This window comes from Erinaceus europaeus, chromosome 4, assembly GCF_950295315.1.
Source record: "Erinaceus europaeus chromosome 4, mEriEur2.1, whole genome shotgun sequence".
NCBI classification, from domain to species: domain Eukaryota; kingdom Metazoa; phylum Chordata; class Mammalia; order Eulipotyphla; family Erinaceidae; genus Erinaceus; species Erinaceus europaeus.
This window is the reverse complement of record NC_080165.1, coordinates 55,031,593-55,050,189: the sequence shown is the minus strand read 5'-3', so window position 1 is coordinate 55,050,189 and position 18,597 is coordinate 55,031,593. Positions and strand designations below refer to the sequence as shown.

The 18,597-nt window shown below is 47.5% G+C and overlaps 2 protein-coding genes across 2 annotated transcripts; both read right to left on the bottom strand.

The window, feature by feature from the left end:
* Nucleotides 1-1,830: 1,830 nt before the first annotated feature.
* On the bottom strand, nucleotides 1,831-2,393 carry LOC103128030 (large ribosomal subunit protein eL43-like; the record flags this gene model as incomplete). The annotated part of the gene is made up of 1 exon (XM_007538914.2): nucleotides 1,831-2,393. A coding segment is annotated over one exon (348 nt), but the record flags the coding sequence as incomplete, so codon positions are not given.
* Nucleotides 2,394-5,006: 2,613 nt separating this feature from the next.
* LOC103128026 (heat shock 70 kDa protein 1B) lies at nucleotides 5,007-7,525 on the bottom strand. Its single transcript, XM_007538908.3, has one exon. It carries the CDS (start codon nucleotides 7,371-7,373, stop codon nucleotides 5,430-5,432), a length of 1,944 nt encoding a protein of 647 aa, XP_007538970.1. The 5' UTR covers nucleotides 7,374-7,525; the 3' UTR covers nucleotides 5,007-5,429.
* Between the last annotated feature and the right edge of the window lie 11,072 nt (nucleotides 7,526-18,597).

Sequence of the window (18,597 nt, the reverse complement as noted above, 5' to 3'; positions counted from 1 at the left end):
GCTCAAACTGGAATTCTTAAGCCGGTCCTTGAGCTTTGTGCCACCTGCGCTTGACCCACTGTGCTACCGCCGGACTCCCACATTGTCATTCTTTTTTAAAAAATATTTTATTTATTTATTCCCTTTTGTTGCCCTTGTTGTTTTATTGTTGTAGTTATTATTGTTGTCGTCGTTGTTGGATAGGACAGAGAGAAACGGAGAGAGGAGGGGGAGAGAAAGATAGACACCTGCAGACCTGCTTCACCGCCTGTGAAGCGACTCCCCTGCAGGTGGGGAGCTGGGGTTTGAACCGGGATCCTTATGCCGGTCCTTGTGCTTTGCGCCACCTGCGCTTAACCCGCTGCACTACAGCCCGACTCCCCGTCATTCTTTATTGATTGATTGGACAGTGACAGAGAGAAATCTAGAGGGAAATGGGAGATAGAGAGAAAGACATTTGCAGCACTACTTCACTTCTGGTGAAGTTTCTACCCACAGGTGGGAATCAAGGACTTAAGCCTAGGTCCTTGTGCATTGTCATGTTTACTCAGGTGGGCACCACACAGCCAGCCCCTACATTATTATTCTTAAAATGTTTGATTTTTGGGTTAAGCACACGTGGCACAAAGCGCAAGTCTGGCATAAGAATCCCGGTTTGAGCCCCTGGCTCCTCACCTGCAGGGGTGTCACTTCACAGGCAGTGAAGCAGGTCTGCAGGTGTCTCTTTCTCTCCCCCTCTGTCTTCCCCTCCTATCTCCATTTCTCTCTGTCCTATCCAACAATGACAACATCAATAACAACAACAATAACTACAACAATAAAAAACAACAAGGACAACCAAAAGGAAAATAAGTAAATATTAAAAAATATTTAGAAAAAATGTTTGATTTTTCAGAAAGGGTAAGCATTTATTACAAGATATAACATGAAATCTGTTTGATTTTGGAATAAATAGTTCCAGGATACGTTTGGGGAAGAAAAGAGGCTGGAATTCTATTAGAAGTATTTATTAAGGATATCTAACAGGCTGACAAAATGAGTCACTTGGATAGTGCACTGCTTTGTCATATGCAGCACCCAGGTTTGGGCCTGACCCTCATGGCACTGAAGAATGCTTTGGTGCTATGGTTTCTTTCTTTCTCCCTGTACACTTCTGTGTCTAAACAATAAAAATAAAATAATTTTTTAAAAGGCCACCTAACTGATGTGGCATGAAGAGTCCCCAGGGAAAGGACTGTATGGGAGGAAAGCCTATATTTCAGGTCTTCACAACTATGATAAACTTACTGTTGACTTCAGGTTGTTATTTTGTATTGATATTGTCTATAGAAGGGATAAAGAAGCAAATGATTGTCCCCAACTCAGTAACTTAATTCTCCAACTTGTCATTTGGATAATAGATTAACTACAAATAAAGATGTTTTTTAGCTATATTATATATCTGCTCAAAATGATTACACAGATTGCTAGTGAAGTCATTCAGGCAAAATATCTTTAAATATTTATTTATTTATTGTTGGATAGAAACAGACAGAAATTGAGAGAGGGGGAGGAGATAGACACTTGTAGCCCTGCTGCACCACTTGTGAAGCTTCCCCATGCAAGTGGGGACCAGGGGCTTGAACCTGGGTCTTTGCACACTGTAATGTGAGTGCTTAACCAGGTGTGCCACAACCTGGCCCCTCAGGCAAAATATATATATTTTTTATTTTATTTATTTATTCCCTTTTGTTGCCCTTGTTGTTTTATTGTTGTAGTTATTATTGGTGTCGTTGTTGTTGGATAGGACAGAGAGAAATGGAGAGAGGAGGAGAAGACAGAGAGGGGGAGAGAAAGACAGACACCTGCAGACCTGCTTCACCGCCTGTGAAGCGACTCCCCTGCAGGTGGGAAGCCGGGGTTTGAACCAGGATCCTTATGCCGGTCCTTGTGCTTTGCGCCACCTGCGCTTAACCCGCTGCGCTACAGCCCGACTCCCCGCAAAATATTTTTTAAAAAACACTTTTTTCACTATTATAAATTAACCCATTTATTACAGGCTAGTAATATTGCAGGTGGTAGCAACTCTACTGGTCTTTCAGCTCCTTCAGTCTTCTGTTGGCTGACTTCACTGTGACAGCAGAAGTGGTGTTGTAGGTCCAGGACCCACTGACGACAGTCTTCATGCCAGAGCCGCAGTGCCAGATGCCCACGGCTCGCCGCTTCATCTTGGTCTTGACGCAGAAGGAGCAGGTGTACTTGGCGTGCTGGCTGATCTCGATCTTCTTCACCATCTTCCCCAGGGAGGCGCCATAGCGGGTCCTGTATTTACCCACGATGCCCACCTTCTTGGTACTGCTTGGCCTGTTCAACGTCAGAAAACCGGGGGTGTCGGGGACCCTCACGTCTAACCAACACCCCCCCCCCCCCGCACTGGCTCCTCAACCCCCACCCCACTCCCGGCCTCCGCCAAACCACCCTGGGCTATCTCTTACAAAAATGTTTTAAGGGAGTCAGGCGGTAGCACAACAGGTTAAGTGTAGGTGGCACAAAACGCAAGGACCATTATAAGGATCCCCACCTGCAGGGCAGTCGCTTCACAAGTGGTGAGGCAGGTCTGCAGGTGTCTGTCTTTCTCTCCTCCCCTTCTGTCTTCCCCTCCTCTCTCCATTTCTCTCTGTCCTATCAAACAACAATGACATCAATAATTACTACAATAAAACAACAAGGGCAACAAAAGGGAATAAATATTTTTAAAAACCATTGCTTCTTAAAATAAAAAAAATATTCATTATTGGATAGAGACAGAGAGAAATATAGAGGGGGGAGATAGAGAGGAAGAGAAATTGAGAGACCTGCAGCCCTGTTTCAACACTTGTGAAGCTTTCCCCATACAGGTGGGGACCAGGAACTTGAATGTGGGTCCTTGCAAACTGTAATGTGAGTGCTTAACCAGGAGCACCACCACCTGGCCCCCCCAAATGCTTGATATTGAAAGGATAAGGCTATCATTGCGGCTTGGTGCAGGCACAATGAATGAATTGGACTCCCTGGAGGTGGGGATCACAGGGGACTGGAAACTGGGTCCTCGGTAATATTCGCACTTAACCAGGTGAATCACCATGCATTCCTGAAAGGACAGGGCTTTACAGAATCAGAGTATTAACCAGAATACTATTTTTTACACTTTTTACATCCTCCCCAAAATACTGTCTGAAGACTCATTCTTACATTTCCTTTAGGAAAAAAAAAAAAAAAAAAAGGACAATGGAAGCAATTACTGAAGCCAGATCATCTACCTTCTGCATCCTATAGTGAACATGGGTCCATACTCCCAGAGGGAATAGGAAATCTAAAAAGGGAGGGATGGGCTATGGAGCTCTGGTGGTGGGAATTGTGTGGAGCTGTACCCCTCTTATCCTATGGTTTCTGTCAGAGTTGCCTATTTATAAGTAAAATTAAAATTAATCCACACCTGCAAGGGAGCTGCTTCACAAGTGAAGCAGGTCTGCAGGTGTTTATCTTTTTCTCCCCCTTTCTGTCTTCCCCTCCTCTCCATTTCGCTTTGTCCTATCCAACAACAATGACATCAATAACAACTACAACAATAAGACAAGGGCAACAAAAGGGAATAAATTAATAAGTATTAAAAAATTAGAATCCAGCGGTAGTGCAGCAGATGAAGCACAGGTGTCACAAAGTGCAAAGACCAGCATAAGGATCCCAGTTTGAGCCCCAGGCTACTCACCTGCAGGGGAGTCACTTCACAAGCACTGAAGCAGGTCTGCAGGTGTCTATCTTTCTCTCCACCTCTCTGTGTCCCTCCTCTCTCCATTTCTTTCTGTCCTATGCAACAATGATAACATCAATAACAACAACAGTAATAGCTACAACAATAAACTTTTTCAGGTATCTCTCTTCCCATCCCTTTCAATTTCTCTGTGTCTCAATCCAAAACAAACAAACCTTTAAAAATCTCTTAAGAAATATATAAGACGGGGAGTCAGATGGTAGCATAGCCAATTAAGTGAAGCACAAGGGACACGCTTAAGGATCCCGGTTGTAGCCCACAGCTCCCCACCTGCAAGAGTGTCTTTCACAAGCAGTGAAGAAGGTCTGCAGGTGTCTTTCTTTCCCCTTCTCTATCTTCCCCTCCTCTCCATTTCTCTCTGTCCTATCCAACAACAATTACATCAATAACAATAATAATAACTACAACAAAAAACAAGGGCATCAAAAGGGAATAAATAAATATGAAAAAATTTAGAGTCCGGAGGTAGTGCAGCAGGTTAAGCGCAGGTGGCACAAAGCGCAAGGACCAGCGTAAGGGTCCCGCTTCAAGCTCCCTGCAACAGAGTAGCTTCACAAGTGGTGAAGTAGGTCTGCAGGTGTTTATCTTTCTCTCCCCTTCCCTGTCTCCCCCTCCTCTCTCCATTTCTCTCTGTCCTATCCAACAATGATGACATCAGTAACAACAATAATAACAATTAAAAAAAACAAGGGCAACTAAAAAGGGAATATTTAAAAAATATTTTAAAAATTAAAAATAATAGGGAGTTGGTGGTAGCACAGCGGGTTAAGCACACGTGGCACAAAGCACAAGGACTGGAGTAAGGATACCAGTTCGAGCCCCCTGCTCCCCACCTGCAAGGGCGTCGCTTCACAGGCAGTGAAGCAGGTCTGCAGGTGTCTATCTTTCTCTCCCCCTCTCTGTGTTCCTCCCCTCTCTCCATTTCTCTCTGTCCTATCCAACAACGATGACATCAATAACAACAATAACTACAACCATAAAAAAGGGCAAGAAAAAAGGGAATAAATATTTTTAAAAATCTTTAAAAAATTAAAAATAAAATAAAGGGACACCATAAATTCTTGCATGTGGAATATAGATAACTGAAAAAAAATAGAGTAGCTAATCATGGAGTCAGTAGACACCAGAAATTTGAAGGGAGCTGTGTTGTGGAACTATATGCCCCTGTAATCTAATCATGCAAACAATTATGAAGTCACTAATAAAAACAAGATAAAGAAAGAATACTTGTTTTATTGATATAATTTCTTCCATCGTTAGTATACAAATGTTCAAATAAATTTCATGGGATTCTATGGGTTTACAAAGCAAAGAAAAAAAACTGGACAGAAGGTGGCAGTGTTGAGTTTCCACCATAGTAATCTGATTTGAAACAAGACTCCAGTGAGCACTTGCCTATAACACAGATGAGTTACATTTTTGCACAATACAGAACAGAAAGTGGCAGCGTTGAGTAATCTAAGAAAAGCAAAAACCGTAACAATATCTATCTATCTATCTATCTATCTATCTATATATGTACATCAAAAAGCTCGTGATTATAAAACAAATAACTAATGAAGACAAGTAGGTCGATGATCAAATTTAGATGGAGGCCAGGAGAAAAACAAGAGGTCCGTAACAAGATTGAGGGCATCCGAGTCTCAGCCGCAAAGCGTTTCTAGTCCACCTCCTCTATGGTGGGGCCAGAGGCAGAGGTGCCCTTGGGAGCCTGGGCCCCGCAGGTGCCAGCGCCACCGCCGCCGGGCCCCGCAGCGCCCTGGTAGAGCCCAGAGATGACGGGGCCGCACACCTGCTCCAGCTCCCTCCTCTTGTGCTCAAACTCCTCCTTGTCGGCCAGCGTGTTGGCGTCGAGCCAGGAGAGCACCTGCTGGCACTTGTCCAGCACCTTCCTCCTGTCGGCCTGGCTGATCTTGCCCTGGAGGGCGTCGTCGCCCAGGGCGCTCCTCACGCTGAAGGCGTAGGACTCGAGCTCGTTCCTGGCCGCCGCCCGCTCGCGCTGCACCTGGTCCTCCGCCCTGTACCTCTCGGCCTCCTGCACCATGCGCTCGATGTCCTCCTTGCTCAGCCGGCCCTTGTCGTTGGTGATGGTGATCCTGTTGGCCTTGCCGGTGCCCTTGTCGGTGGCCGTGACGTGCAGGATGCCGTTGGCGTCGATGTCGAAGGTGACCTCGATCTGGGGCGTGCCGCGGGGCGCGGGCGCGATGCCGCTCAGCTCGAAGCGCCCCAGCAGGTGGTTGTCGCGCGTCAGGGCCCGCTCGCCCTCGTACACCTGGATCAGCACCCCGGGCTGGTTGTCCGCGTGGGTGGTGAAGGTCTGCGTCTGCTTGGTGGGGATGGTGGAGTTGCGCTTGATGAGCGCCGTCATCACGCCGCCCGCCGTCTCCAGCCCCAGCGACAGCGGGGCCACGTCCAGCAGCAGCAGGTCCTGCACCTCCTCCGACTTGTCCCCCATCAGGATGGCCGCCTGCACCGCCGCGCCGTAGGCCACCGCCTCGTCGGGGTTGATGCTCTTGTTCAGCTCGCGCCCCTGGAAGAAGTCCTGCAGCAGCTTCTGCACCTTGGGGATGCGCGTGGAGCCTCCGACCAGAACAATGTCGTGAATGCTCGCCTTGTCCAGCTTGGCATCGCCCAGCGCCTTCTCCACCGGCTCCAGGGTGGCCCTGAAGAGGTCCGCGCACAGCTCCTCAAAGCGCGCCCTGGTGATGGACGTGTAGAAGTCCACGCCCTCGAACAGCGAGTCGATCTCCAGGCTGGCCTGGGTGCTGGAGGACAGGGTGCGCTTGGCCCTCTCGCAGGCCGTGCGCAGCCGCCGCACGGCGCGCTTGTTCTGGCTCAGGTCCTTCCTGTGCTTCCTCTTGAACTCCTCCACGAAGTGGCTCACCAGCCGGCTGTCGAAGTCCTCGCCGCCCAGGTGCGTGTCGCCCGCCGTGGCCTTCACCTCGAAGACGCCGTCGTCGATCGTCAGGACCGACACGTCGAAGGTGCCGCCGCCCAGGTCGAAGATGAGCACGTTGCACTCGCCGCGGCCCCGGCCAGCGCGGTCCAGGCCGTAGGCGATGGCCGCCGCCGTGGGCTCGTTGATGATGCGCAGCACGTTGAGCCCCGCGATCGCCCCCGCGTCCTTGGTGGCCTGGCGCTGCGAGTCGTTGAAGTAGGCGGGCACGGTGATCACCGCGTTCGTCACCGCCTGGCCCAGGTACGCCTCGGCCGTCTCCTTCATCTTCGCCAGCACCATGGACGAGATCTCCTCGGGGTAGAACGCCTTGCTCTCCCCCTTGTAGCTCACCTGCACCTTGGGCTTGTCGCCCTCGCTCACCACGCGGAACGGCCAGTGCTTCATGTCCGCCTGCACCACCGCGTCGCCGAACTTGCGGCCGATCAGCCGCTTGGCGTCGAACACCGTGTTCTGCGGGTTCAGCGCCACCTGGTTCTTGGCCGCATCCCCGACCAGCCGCTCCGTGTCGGTGAACGCCACGTAGCTGGGCGTGGTGCGGTTGCCCTGGTCGTTGGCGATGATCTCCACCTTGCCGTGCTGGAACACCCCCACGCACGAGTAGGTGGTGCCCAGGTCGATGCCGATGGCCGGGCCGCGCTGAGCCATGACGGCGTCCTGCTCCGCGCTCGGATGGCCGGGACGGCTGGGCTGGCTGTGCTCTGGAGACTGGCGGCCGGGCGGGCTCCGCGACGAGAGCGCGATCCTCCTGCAGTGGGGAGCCGGAGTCGGAGCCGGGAACGGGAGCTGGGAGCTGGGAGCCGGAAGCCGGGGGCCGGGAACCCAGACGGAGGTGCTGGGTGCACAGGCAGAAACACAGAAGCTCAGTGGGAGCAGGGCGCCCTGCAGAGCGGACTGAACAGCGGTACCCCGCGCCCCGCCTTTATAGCTCTGCGGCCGGCCCCGCCCTCACCCCCGCGGCCAATCAGCGAGCCCGGCGGGGCTGCGCGCTGGCTCGGGAACCATCCAGGGGTTTCTCTCTCTCCAGAACTCTCCCGACCCTTCGGGGAGTCCCTGGAGGCTCCGTCAGTCTGGAGTGACTCACCCCAGGAGGGTGGGGGCGCGGGGAGGGAGGCCCTGGGAAGCAGCCCGGCTCACCCCGCCCACTCAGTGCGGTTCTGCGGTTCCCTGCCGTGCTGGGGCAAGTTCATTCTGCGCTTGGGATCGAAGCACCCTAACGGGTGCTGCTAGGTGGTGGGAGGTTGGAGTTGGGGGACAGGCGACTTTGAGAGCCACACGGAGCCCGCGGGTTAAAACTGGGCAGCCGGAAGGCTTTCTCAAGGGTCCCTTGAGGACTGTCTAGGGCCTTGCCTGCCTTTTTCCCCTGTCGACTTTTACTTTACTTATGTATGTACTATTTCTTAACTTTATATTTTATGCCTTCACCGCTCCAGTCACTTTTCCCCCCCTTTACCTTTCATTCATGAGAGAACAGAGAGAGAGAGAACACCTGAGTCCATGAGTTGCTAGAGATTAACTTCAGCACCTGTGTTTGCAGATCCAAAGCTCTAACCACTGTGCCCAGCCTACTCTTTTAGTGAGAAGGAGACATACCAGAGCGCAGTAGTATGCCCCCGTCTTAAAATTTTTTAAAGAGATTCGAGAATTCTATTTCTTTCTTTCTTTATTTATTTTTGACACTGACACAGAGAAAATGAGAGGGAAAGGAGAGATGGAAAGGGAGAGGGCTACCTGAACCACTTTCATCCCTGGTGAAGACTTCCCCTTGTAGGTATGTAAACGGGGCTTGAACCCAGGTCCTTGTGTATGGTAACATGTAAGCTGTTCCAGGTTCGACCCCCGCACCACCTATAAGCCAGAGCTGAGCGGTGCTCTGCTTAATAATTAATTAATTGATAACAGTTCACAAGGACCAGAGTTCAAGCCCTTAATCCCTACGTGCAGTGGGGAAGCTTCAGGAATAGTGGAGCAGTGTTGCAGGTGTGTCTCCCTCTCTCTACCCGTTCCCACTCAATTACTCTCTGTCCTAACAAGTTATATATATATAATGTCTGGGAGTTGGGCGGTAGCACAGCAGCGGGTTAAGCACAAGTGGCCGAAGAGCAGGGATCCCAGTTCGAGGCCCCGACACCCCACCTGCAGGGAAGTCGCTTCACAGGCGGTGAAGCAGGTCTGTAGGTGTCTATCATTCTCTCCCCCTCTCTTTCTCTCCCCTCTCCATTTCTCTCTGTCCTATCTAACAACAACGAGGACATCAACAATAATAACTATAACAACAAAAAAGACATTATCTTTAACCCACAGAATGGGATATGTTGTGGAGAGGGGTTTTGAGGTTTTGAGGGAGTAATTAGGTAAACAAGTCCATCTGGTCAGTCCTCTGGGTGTGCCATAAGGATGGGTTGGGGTGGAGATGGGTCTGTCCATACAACTTTGACTTTCTGTCATGCCTTTGGACTTCTTTTCCTTTATCCATCCCAACCTGAGGTCCTCTCTACCCCCCCCCCCCCCGACTTCTACCTTCATCTCAACTCCAACTCCAGATAGTGGGTAGGACCAGTGTTACCTCTGACTCCCAGACTGATCTTCTGCTCTGTCAGTACAGTAACTTCTAAATGCATGTGATGTGATATCATCTCTTTTGCTTTATATTACTTTTCTTTCCATTTTTGTTGCTGTCTTTAAGATTTATTTATTTATTTATTTATGAGAAAGAAAAGGAGAGGGAGTGAAAGAAGCTGGGTATCAGTATGGTACATTTGAAGCTGGGGATCTAACTGGAGAACTCATGCTAGAGACTCCTGTGTTCCATTCAGTAGACCACCTCCTGTGTCACTCTTCCCTCTTGTTTTAAATACAAGCACCTTTGGTAGTTTTTAAAATGTTAATTTACATTATTATTACTATTATAAACCAGAGTACTGTTCAGCTCTGGCATATGGTGATGTGAAATAACCTGGGGATTTGTAGGAAAGTCCTTTTGCATAACCATTATGCTATCTCCCCTTATCCCACATTTGAAAATTTTAATGTAGCCTTCTTTCTTTCTTTTTTTCTTTTAATTTTTTTAAATCTTTATTTATTGTATATAGACAGCCAGAAGCTAAGAGGAAAGGGGTGGGGGTGACAGAGAGGGAGAGAGACAGCTAGAGACACCTGTTGCACTGCTCCACCACTGGCAAAGCTTTCTCCCCCTGCAGGTAGGGCCCTGGAGTTTGAACCCAGGTCCTTGAGCATTGCAACATGTGCACTCAATCAGGTATGCCACCATCCAGCCCCCCTGTAGCCTTCTTTCTTAATCCTTTGTAAGCATGAAGAACCTTTTGCTAGGTGCCTGAAGTGAAGATGTGACTCCCCCATGGTTGTTTTTTAAATGAAGTGTTGTGGAGTGAACTGAAGAGTTTGTGCCTGCAGGATACTGCTGAGCTGCTTACCTGAACCAGTTTTAAATTTCCTTATCCTTAGATAAAAGGGAAGGGCAATAGCACAGCGGGTTAAGCGCAGGTGGCACAAAGCACAAGGACCGGCCTAAGAATCCGGGTTGGTTCGGGCCCTGGCTCCCCACCTGCTGGGGAGTCTCTTCACAAGCAGTGAAGCAGGTCTGCAGGTGTCTGTCTTTCTCTCTTCTCTCTGTCTTCTTCTCCTCTTTTCATTTCTCTATGTCCTATCCAACAACGATGACATCAATAACAACAACAATAAAACAACAAGGGCAACAAAAATGGAATAAATGAATATTTAAAAAAAAGAAAAAGAAGAAGAAGAAGAAAGGAGACACAAATGTGCCATCTCATCATCCAAGGAGGATCCCAGCCCCAACCACTAACCTCCTGCCACTCCCGGTGCTGTCCATGGTACTCCCATGTGGTCCTAGAGATCAAACCCAGGGCCTCAGACTTGATAAGGCAATCATTCTACTAAGTCCTCCTTTTTTTTTCTTTTTGCAAGAGAAAAAATACCCAAACCTTTTTTCTCCATTAAAGGTATTCTCTTTGTTGCTTTCATGTACTGTCTGGAGTTGAACAAAGGGTCTCAAATATGCAAGGCATTCTCTATCACTGGACTACCTCCACCATCCAGGAAATGATTATTTTTCAAAAGTATTTATTTATTTGCTTATTCTTGAAAGAAAGAGGGAGAGAGAAAACTACAGTATTACTCTGACACATGTAATGCTGGGGATTGAACTCATGCTTGAGAGTCCAACGCTTTGTCCACTGCACAATCTCCGGCACCACCTAGAAAAATTTTTTTTCAAAACACATTTTATTTATTCTGTATATGAACAGAAAGATTTGAGAGGGAAAGAAGAGCCGGAGAAGAAAGAGACACCTGCAACACTTCTTCATCACTCCTAAAGCATCCCCACGCCACCCTCTAGGTAGGAACCAGGAGCTTGAACCAGGCTCCTTGCATGCTGTAACATGTGCAGTCAAACTGGTGTACTAAAACCAGGCCCCCAGAAAATAATATTAAAATAAATTAATTAAAAATTAATTAACATTTAATTACTATTTATCTTTTGAATTGGGATTAATGGTTTTCATTAAATATAGATGTTGGTAAATGTGTAACATTTCTCAGTCTTCTGCAAAACACTTTCACCCCCAGCTTTGGTCCTCCCCCACCATCTGTACCGGGACCTGAAAATCCACCCCCCTCTCGAAGAGTCCTTTGCTTTGGTGCAATACACACCAAACCCAGTCCAAATTCTGCTTTGTGTTTCCCTTTTGGGGTTTGTTTATTTGTTTGTTTGATCAGAGCACTGCATAGCTTTGGCTAATGGTTGATGCTGGAGATTGAACTAGGACTTTGGAACCTCAGGCATAAGTCTCTCAGGCTCGCTCATTCTCTTTCTTTCTCTCTCTCTCTCTCTGATTTTATTTATCTATTAAATATTTTATTTATCCATTAAAGAGAAAGATAGGAGGGAGAGAAAGAACCAGACATCACTCTGGTATGTGTGTTGCCAGGGATTGATCACAAGACCTCATGCTTGAGAGTCTAACATTTTTTTAAATTATTTTTTTATTGATTTAATAATGATTGACAAGACCATGGGATAAGAGGGGTACAATTCCACACAGTTCCCATCACCAGACTTTCACATCCTATCCCTTCCATTGGAAGATTACTTACTCTTTTTTTAAAAGACTTTTTTATATTTTATTTATTTATTTTCCCTTTTGTTGCCCTTATTGTTTTATTGTTGTAGTTATTGTTATCATTATCGATGTCATCATTGTTGGATAGGACAGAGAGAAATGGAGAAAGGAGGGGAAGACAGAGAGGGGGAGAGATAGATACCTGTAGACCTGCTTCACCGCCTAGGAAGCGACTCCCCTGCAGGTGGGGAGCCAGGGGCTCAAACCGGTATCCTTATGCCAGGCTTGCACTTTGTGCCATGTGCACTTAACGCTCTGCGCTACCGCCCAGCTCCCGGAAGCTTTCTTATTCTCAATCCCTCTAGGAATATGGATCCAGGATCATTATAGGGTGCAGAAGGTGGAAGGCCTGGCTTCTGAAATTGCTTCTCTGCTGGACATAGGCACTGGCAGATCAATCCGTACTCCCAGCCTGTCTCTCTCTTTGCCTAGTGGGGCAGGGACCTGGGGAGGTGGGGTTCCAGGACACACTGGTGAGGTCGTCTGCCAAGCAAAGTCAGGTTGGCATCATGGTAGCATCTGCAATTTGGTGGCTGAAAATTAAGATTATTAAGATATAAAACAGAACAAACTGTTTAATAATCAGGAACTTAAAGGTAAAAATATAACAGATAAGATTTGGGGGTCTCCATTTTGGAAAAAGCTAGGAAATCTATTTTAGTTATATTCCAAGGCACCCTTGACTTTACCCAATTTTACCTAAGTGTGACAGATAACATGCAGGTCTGGGAAAATGGTGTCAGAGTTGGAGACAGGACTAGAAATCTGAATCTGGGCAGATAGTAGCTCCTAAATATGGGAAAAGTACATAAATACCATTAACTGTAAACCCTATCAATCTGATCTGGGGCCCATATTCAGCATAGGAGCCTAAGTGTAACCTCTGCATCCCTGTAGGTCTGAGTTCACATTCCATGATCATAGCTAGGAACATTCTAGGCTGCACTTATTTCAGAACCCGTCTTGCTCAAGTGGCAGATTATATTAACTCAGCCTCCCTTTGGAGAGTGGGATAGTCCCTACCAATGTTGTTCTACATTGAGAGCAACGTCCTATAGAGGCCCACTGTGTTGATCCTGATGGAGATGACCAGTGACAGTAGAGAGAGGGATCTATTAGAGGTCTAGGCCCATCATGTCTGTGTGGGAGTCCCAGGATTCCCTGACTAGGGCTCCTGGTAGTGACCAAGAGCCATCATTAAAGTATTCCAGTCTCTTGCCTTTATCCAGCTTTTGTAGTCCCTACTTTGACAAGGTTAACCTTGGAGTGGTTGAGGGAAGTAAAATAGGAAGTAGATGGGGAGGGTATCTAGGCCTAAGTAGAAACTACTTGGTTTTCCCCAATAAAGAAATAAATTAAAAAAAAAAAAGAAAGAAACTACTTGGTTAGGTACATTATGGTTTCTGTTTTAGGTCTTTCTACTTGTTTGCTGCACTTACTGAGTTGTACACCATGCCTCGGCCTCGCGTGAGCTTAATGTGCAGCTTGGTGATACGAGAATCCGGCATGAAGCCCAGCCAGTCTATCTTGGCGTTACTCTCGATCGCACTCTGTCATTTCACGAACATCTCATAAAAACTGCAGCAAAGGTGGGCGCGAGGAATAACATCATTGCAAGACTGGCCAGCTCCTCATGGGGCGCGAGCGCTTCCACACTACGATCATCATCTCTGGCATTATGCTATTCCACTGCAGAATACTGTGCCCCAGTATGGTTCCGTAGCCCCCATGTCCACTTGGTCGATTCCAAATTATATTCCTCCATGAGGGTCATTTCTGGAACCATCCGTTCCACCCCAGTTCCATGGCTGCCAGTTCTTAGCAACATCACCCCGCCAGATATTCGTCGGGATGCGACATCATCTAAGTTCATTTCCCACGTCTTCGCTCGACCGGACCTGCCAATATATGAGGATATCTTCGCCCACCCTGTCCAACGCTTGACGTCTCGTCACCCAATCTGGTCCCCTATGCCTACACTGAACTTCTCTGTTCCAGTCTCTTGGAAACAGAGTTGGCAGTCAGCTGAGGTAAAGAACAAACACCTCATCACAGACCCCTGCAAGCGTCAACCCGGCTTTGACCTAGCACGTTATGATTGGGCCCTCCTCAATCGCTATCGAACAGGCCATGGCTGGTGCGCCGCTATGTTCCATAGCTGGGGGGCCAGAGATGACCCGAACTGCCCCTGCGGCTCCAGACAGACTATGACCCACATAGTCAACGACTGCCACCTCTCCAGATTCAAAGGAGGTCTTGAAACTTTACATCAGGCTCAACCTGACGCTGTTGACTGGCTACGGAAGAAGGGCAAACGCTAGTAGTAGTAGTACTGAGTTGTTGCAAACTATTGTGAACTTTTACTTTAAGGTATATATTTTCCCTAACTTATGGATACATGTGCACATGTGCTCTATCTCATAGGCCCTGGTCTATATCTAGGTTCTGTGGCTTTGTTAGGAAGTATGCCACCCAAAATGGAACTAAGGAGTCCCAAGACCTAGGAAAGGTATCACCAGAGTAATGGGGCTGAAGGGTTGACAGCACAGGCCTGGCATCTCTGGACATCACCCCAAGAGATGCCCAAACTCCTTGAGAGGCTGCTTCTGTCACGTATTTCTCATCTTACAGAGAAATTCCTATCACCCGCCCAAGCTGGTTTCCGCCCAGGAAGATCTACCTGCGAACAAGCCCTGGCCCTCTCAACTTACATTGAAAATGGATTCCAGAAGAATTTAAAGACAGGTGCTGTCTTTGTTGATCTCACAGCAGCCTATGACACGGTCTGGCACCGTGGTCTCCTAGTCAAGATCTCAAGATGCCTGCCTCCATGGGTGGCCAACACTATATTGTTTCTTCTCCAAAACAGAAGATTCCGGGTGCATCTGGGTGACAAGTCTAGCAGATGGAGACTTGTCTCAAGTGGCCTCCCCCAGGGCTCTGTTCTGGCTCCTAAGCTATTTAATATTTACATCAATGACCTCCCAGAAACTTCTTCAAGGAAGTTCATCTACGCCGATGACATCTGCTGTGCAACTCAGGCATCCAAGTTCGACATCCTCGAGGAAACACTCACGAAAGACATGTCTCTGATATCTGATTACTGTAAAAAATGGCAATTAATCCCTAGCACTGCAAAAACGGTATCATCTGTTTTCCATCTACACCATGCCTTGGCCTCGCGTGAGCTTAATGTGCAGCTTGGTGATACGAGAATCCGGCATGAAGCCCAGCCAGTCTATCTTGGCGTTACTCTCGATCGCACTCTGTCATTTCACGAACATCTCATAAAAACTGCAGCAAAGGTGGGCGCGAGGAATAACATCATTGCAAGACTGGCCAGCTCCTCATGGGGCGCGAGCGCTTCCACACTACGATCATCATCTCTGGCATTATGCTATTCCACTGCAGAATACTGTGCCCCAGTATGGTTCCGTAGCCCCCATGTCCACTTGGTCGATTCCAAATTATATTCCTCCATGAGGATCATTTCTGGAACCATCCGTTCCACCCCAGTTCCATGGCTGCCAGTTCTTAGCAACATCACCCCGCCAGATATTCGTCGGGATGCGACATCATCTAAGTTCATTTCCCATGTCTTCGCTCGACCGGACCTGCCAATATATGAGGATATCTTCGCCCACCCTGTCCAACGCTTGACGTCTCGTCACCCAATCTGGTCCCCTATGCCTACACTGAACTTCTCTGTTCCAGTCTCTTGGAAACAGAGTTGGCAGTCAGCTGAGGTAAAGAACAAACACCTCATCACAGACCCCTGCAAGCGTCAACCCGGCTTTGACCTAGCACGTTATGATTGGGCCCTCCTCAATCGCTATCGAACAGGCCATGGCCGGTGCGCCGCTATGTTCCATCGCTGGGGGGCCAGAGACGACCCGAACTGCCCCTGCGGCTACAGACAGACTATGACCCACATAGTCAACGACTGCCATCTCTCCAGATTCAAAGGAGGTCTCGAAACTTTACATCAGGCTCAACCTGACGCTGTTGACTGGCTACGGAAGAAGGGCAAACGCTAGAAGAAGAAGAAGAACCCCAAGAGAAACATGTCGAGGTGATGCTGGTTGCATTGAGAGAATTCAACACTTTAAAAATTTATTTATTTTCCCTTTTGTTGCCCTGGTTTTTTATTGTTGTTGTAGTTATTATTGTTGTTGATATTGATGTCATCATTGTTGGATAGGACAGAGAGAACTGGAGAGAGGAGGGGAAGACAGAGAGGGGGAAAAAAAGATAGACACCTGCAGGCCTGCTTCACCACTTGTGAAGTGAGTCCCCTTGTAGGTGGGGAGCCAGGGGCTCAAACCGGGATTCTTAGGCCGGTCCTTGTGCTTTGTGCCTCATGGGCTTAACCTGCTGCGTTACCGCCTGACTCCCAAGAGTCCAACATCTTATCTACTGCACCACCTCCCAGAAAAATGGTGTGAGAGTCTCTTTGCATAACCATTATGCTATATACCCCCACCACCCCTCCCTCCCTCTTAGTCCCTATTTCTCAACTTTTATGAGTGACGTCATCCCACATTCATCCTTTTCTTTTTTTATTTAAAAAAAAATTATCTTGGGAGTCGGGCGGTAGCACAGCGGGTTAAGTGCAGGTGGCGCAAAGTGCAAGGACCAGCGTAAGGATCTGGGTTCGAGCCCCGGGTTTTTGAGCCCCGGGTTTTTCACCTGTAGGGGAGTCGCTTCACAAGCACTGAGGCAGGTCTGCAGGTGTCTTCCTCTCCTCCTCTCTGTCTTCCCCTCCTCTCTCCATTTCTCTCTGTCCTATCCAACAACGACGACATCTTCAACAACAATAATAACCACAACAACAACAACAATAAAGAAGGGCAACAAAAGGAAATAAATAAATATTTTTTTAAAAATTATCTTTACAGGAGTTGGGCGGTAGCACGGCAGCTTAAGCACACATGGCGCCAAGCGCAAGGACCCGCATAAGGATCCCGGTTCTAGCCCCGGCTCCCCACCTGCAGGGGAGTCGCTTCACAAGAGGTGAAGCAGGTCTGTAGGTGCCTGTCTTTCTCTCCCCCTCTTCCCGCCCCCTCTTCGTTTCTCTCTGTCCTATTCAACAACGACGATATCAACAACTACAACAATAATAACAACAAGGGCAACAAAAGGGAATAAATAAATAAATATTTAAAAACATCTTTACTTATTGTGTTGTTAGTACTATAGAAGTCTTACTGTTATTCCTGTTGGTAAACAGTCTTGAGACACAAAGAAAAGTAGTCTGGGAGGTTGCACAGTGGATTAAGCATTATATTTACAAATTTGAGGTCTCTAGGGGGTCGGGCTGTAGCACAGCGGGTTAAATGCACATGGTATGGACTGGCATAAGGATCCAGGTTTGAGCCCCCAGCTCCCCACCTGCAGGAGGGGGTCGCTTCACAAGCGGTGAAGCAGGTCTGTAGGTGTCTATCATTCTTTCCCCATCTCCTTCTTCCCCTCCTTTCTCCATTTCTCTCTGTCCTATCTGGCAACAACATCAACAACAACGACAATAATAACCACAACAATGATAAAAACAACAAGGGCAATGAAAAAGGAAAATAAATAAATAAATACTTTGAGGTCTCAAATGTGATTTTTGGCTGTGCCAGAGTGGTGTTCTGGTTTCCTCTTTAATAAAAAGAACTTTTATAAGCAATTCCCCAAAAACATCTATTCTATAGAGGTGAGGAAATAACATGGTGGATAAAGTGCTAGCTTTATAAAAGCATGAGTCCTGAGTTTAACTTCTGGCAGTGCATGGATGATAATGATGCTCTGATTGGTTGATTGTTTAATTAATTACTTTTTTTCTCCAGGATTATTGCTGAGGCTCAGTGCCTGCACTAAGAATCCACTACTCCTGGAGGCCATTTTTCCCCCATCTTGTTGCCCTTCTTGTTGTGTTATTGCTATTGTTGCTATTGATGTTGTTGTTAGATAGGGGGAGAGAAAGACAGACACCTGCAGACCTGCTTCAACGCTTGTGAAGCGATTCACCTGCAGGTGGGGAGCCCGGGGTTCAAAACCGTATTCTTATGCCACATGCACTTAACTCACTGTGCTACTGCCTGACCCCCAATTAATTACTTTTTACTAGACCACTGCTCAGCTCTGTGTTTGGTGCTGCTGGGAATTGAATCTGGGATGTCAGGACCATAAGAATGAGTGTCTTTTGCATAACTACCGTACTATCTTCTTACTTAACACAAGTATTATAAAGACTCCCCCCAAAACCAGTATGTCTTTTATTGTGTCTTTTCAGAGATCACAAGTAGGTCTGATGAACCATCCCATTATTTTGCTGCTCATGTAGCTGGACACATTAGAGATTATTCATCAGCCTGCTAAACTGTTCCTTCTTCAGAAACATAGATACCATCCAAAAATTTCCAGATAACTTTGTTTTTAACAGTTGTAGTTTACTGAATCAATACAGAGAAATTTGATATAAGTTCAATGTCATTCCTTTCAAGAATCATTTCATCTTTCTGGGCTTGAGATACTGAGCAAGCAACTTTTTTTTTTTCTTTCAGGTACTGTTGAGTGGGAGGATCCACCACAGCACAGAAGCTTTCCCTGTTGCCATGGCATCTCCCATGTGGAGCCAGGACTCCAACCTGGGTCATGCACAGGCAATGCAGGCATTTTATCTGTGAGCTATCTCTCTGGCCCAACAATGGCTTTTCTGAGGA

What these genes read in the sequence shown, in the direction of transcription:
- LOC103128026 (XM_007538908.3), bottom strand. Translation starts at nt 7,373, where the DNA reads ATGGCTCAGCGCGGCCCGGCCATCGGCATCGACCTGGGCACCACCTAC.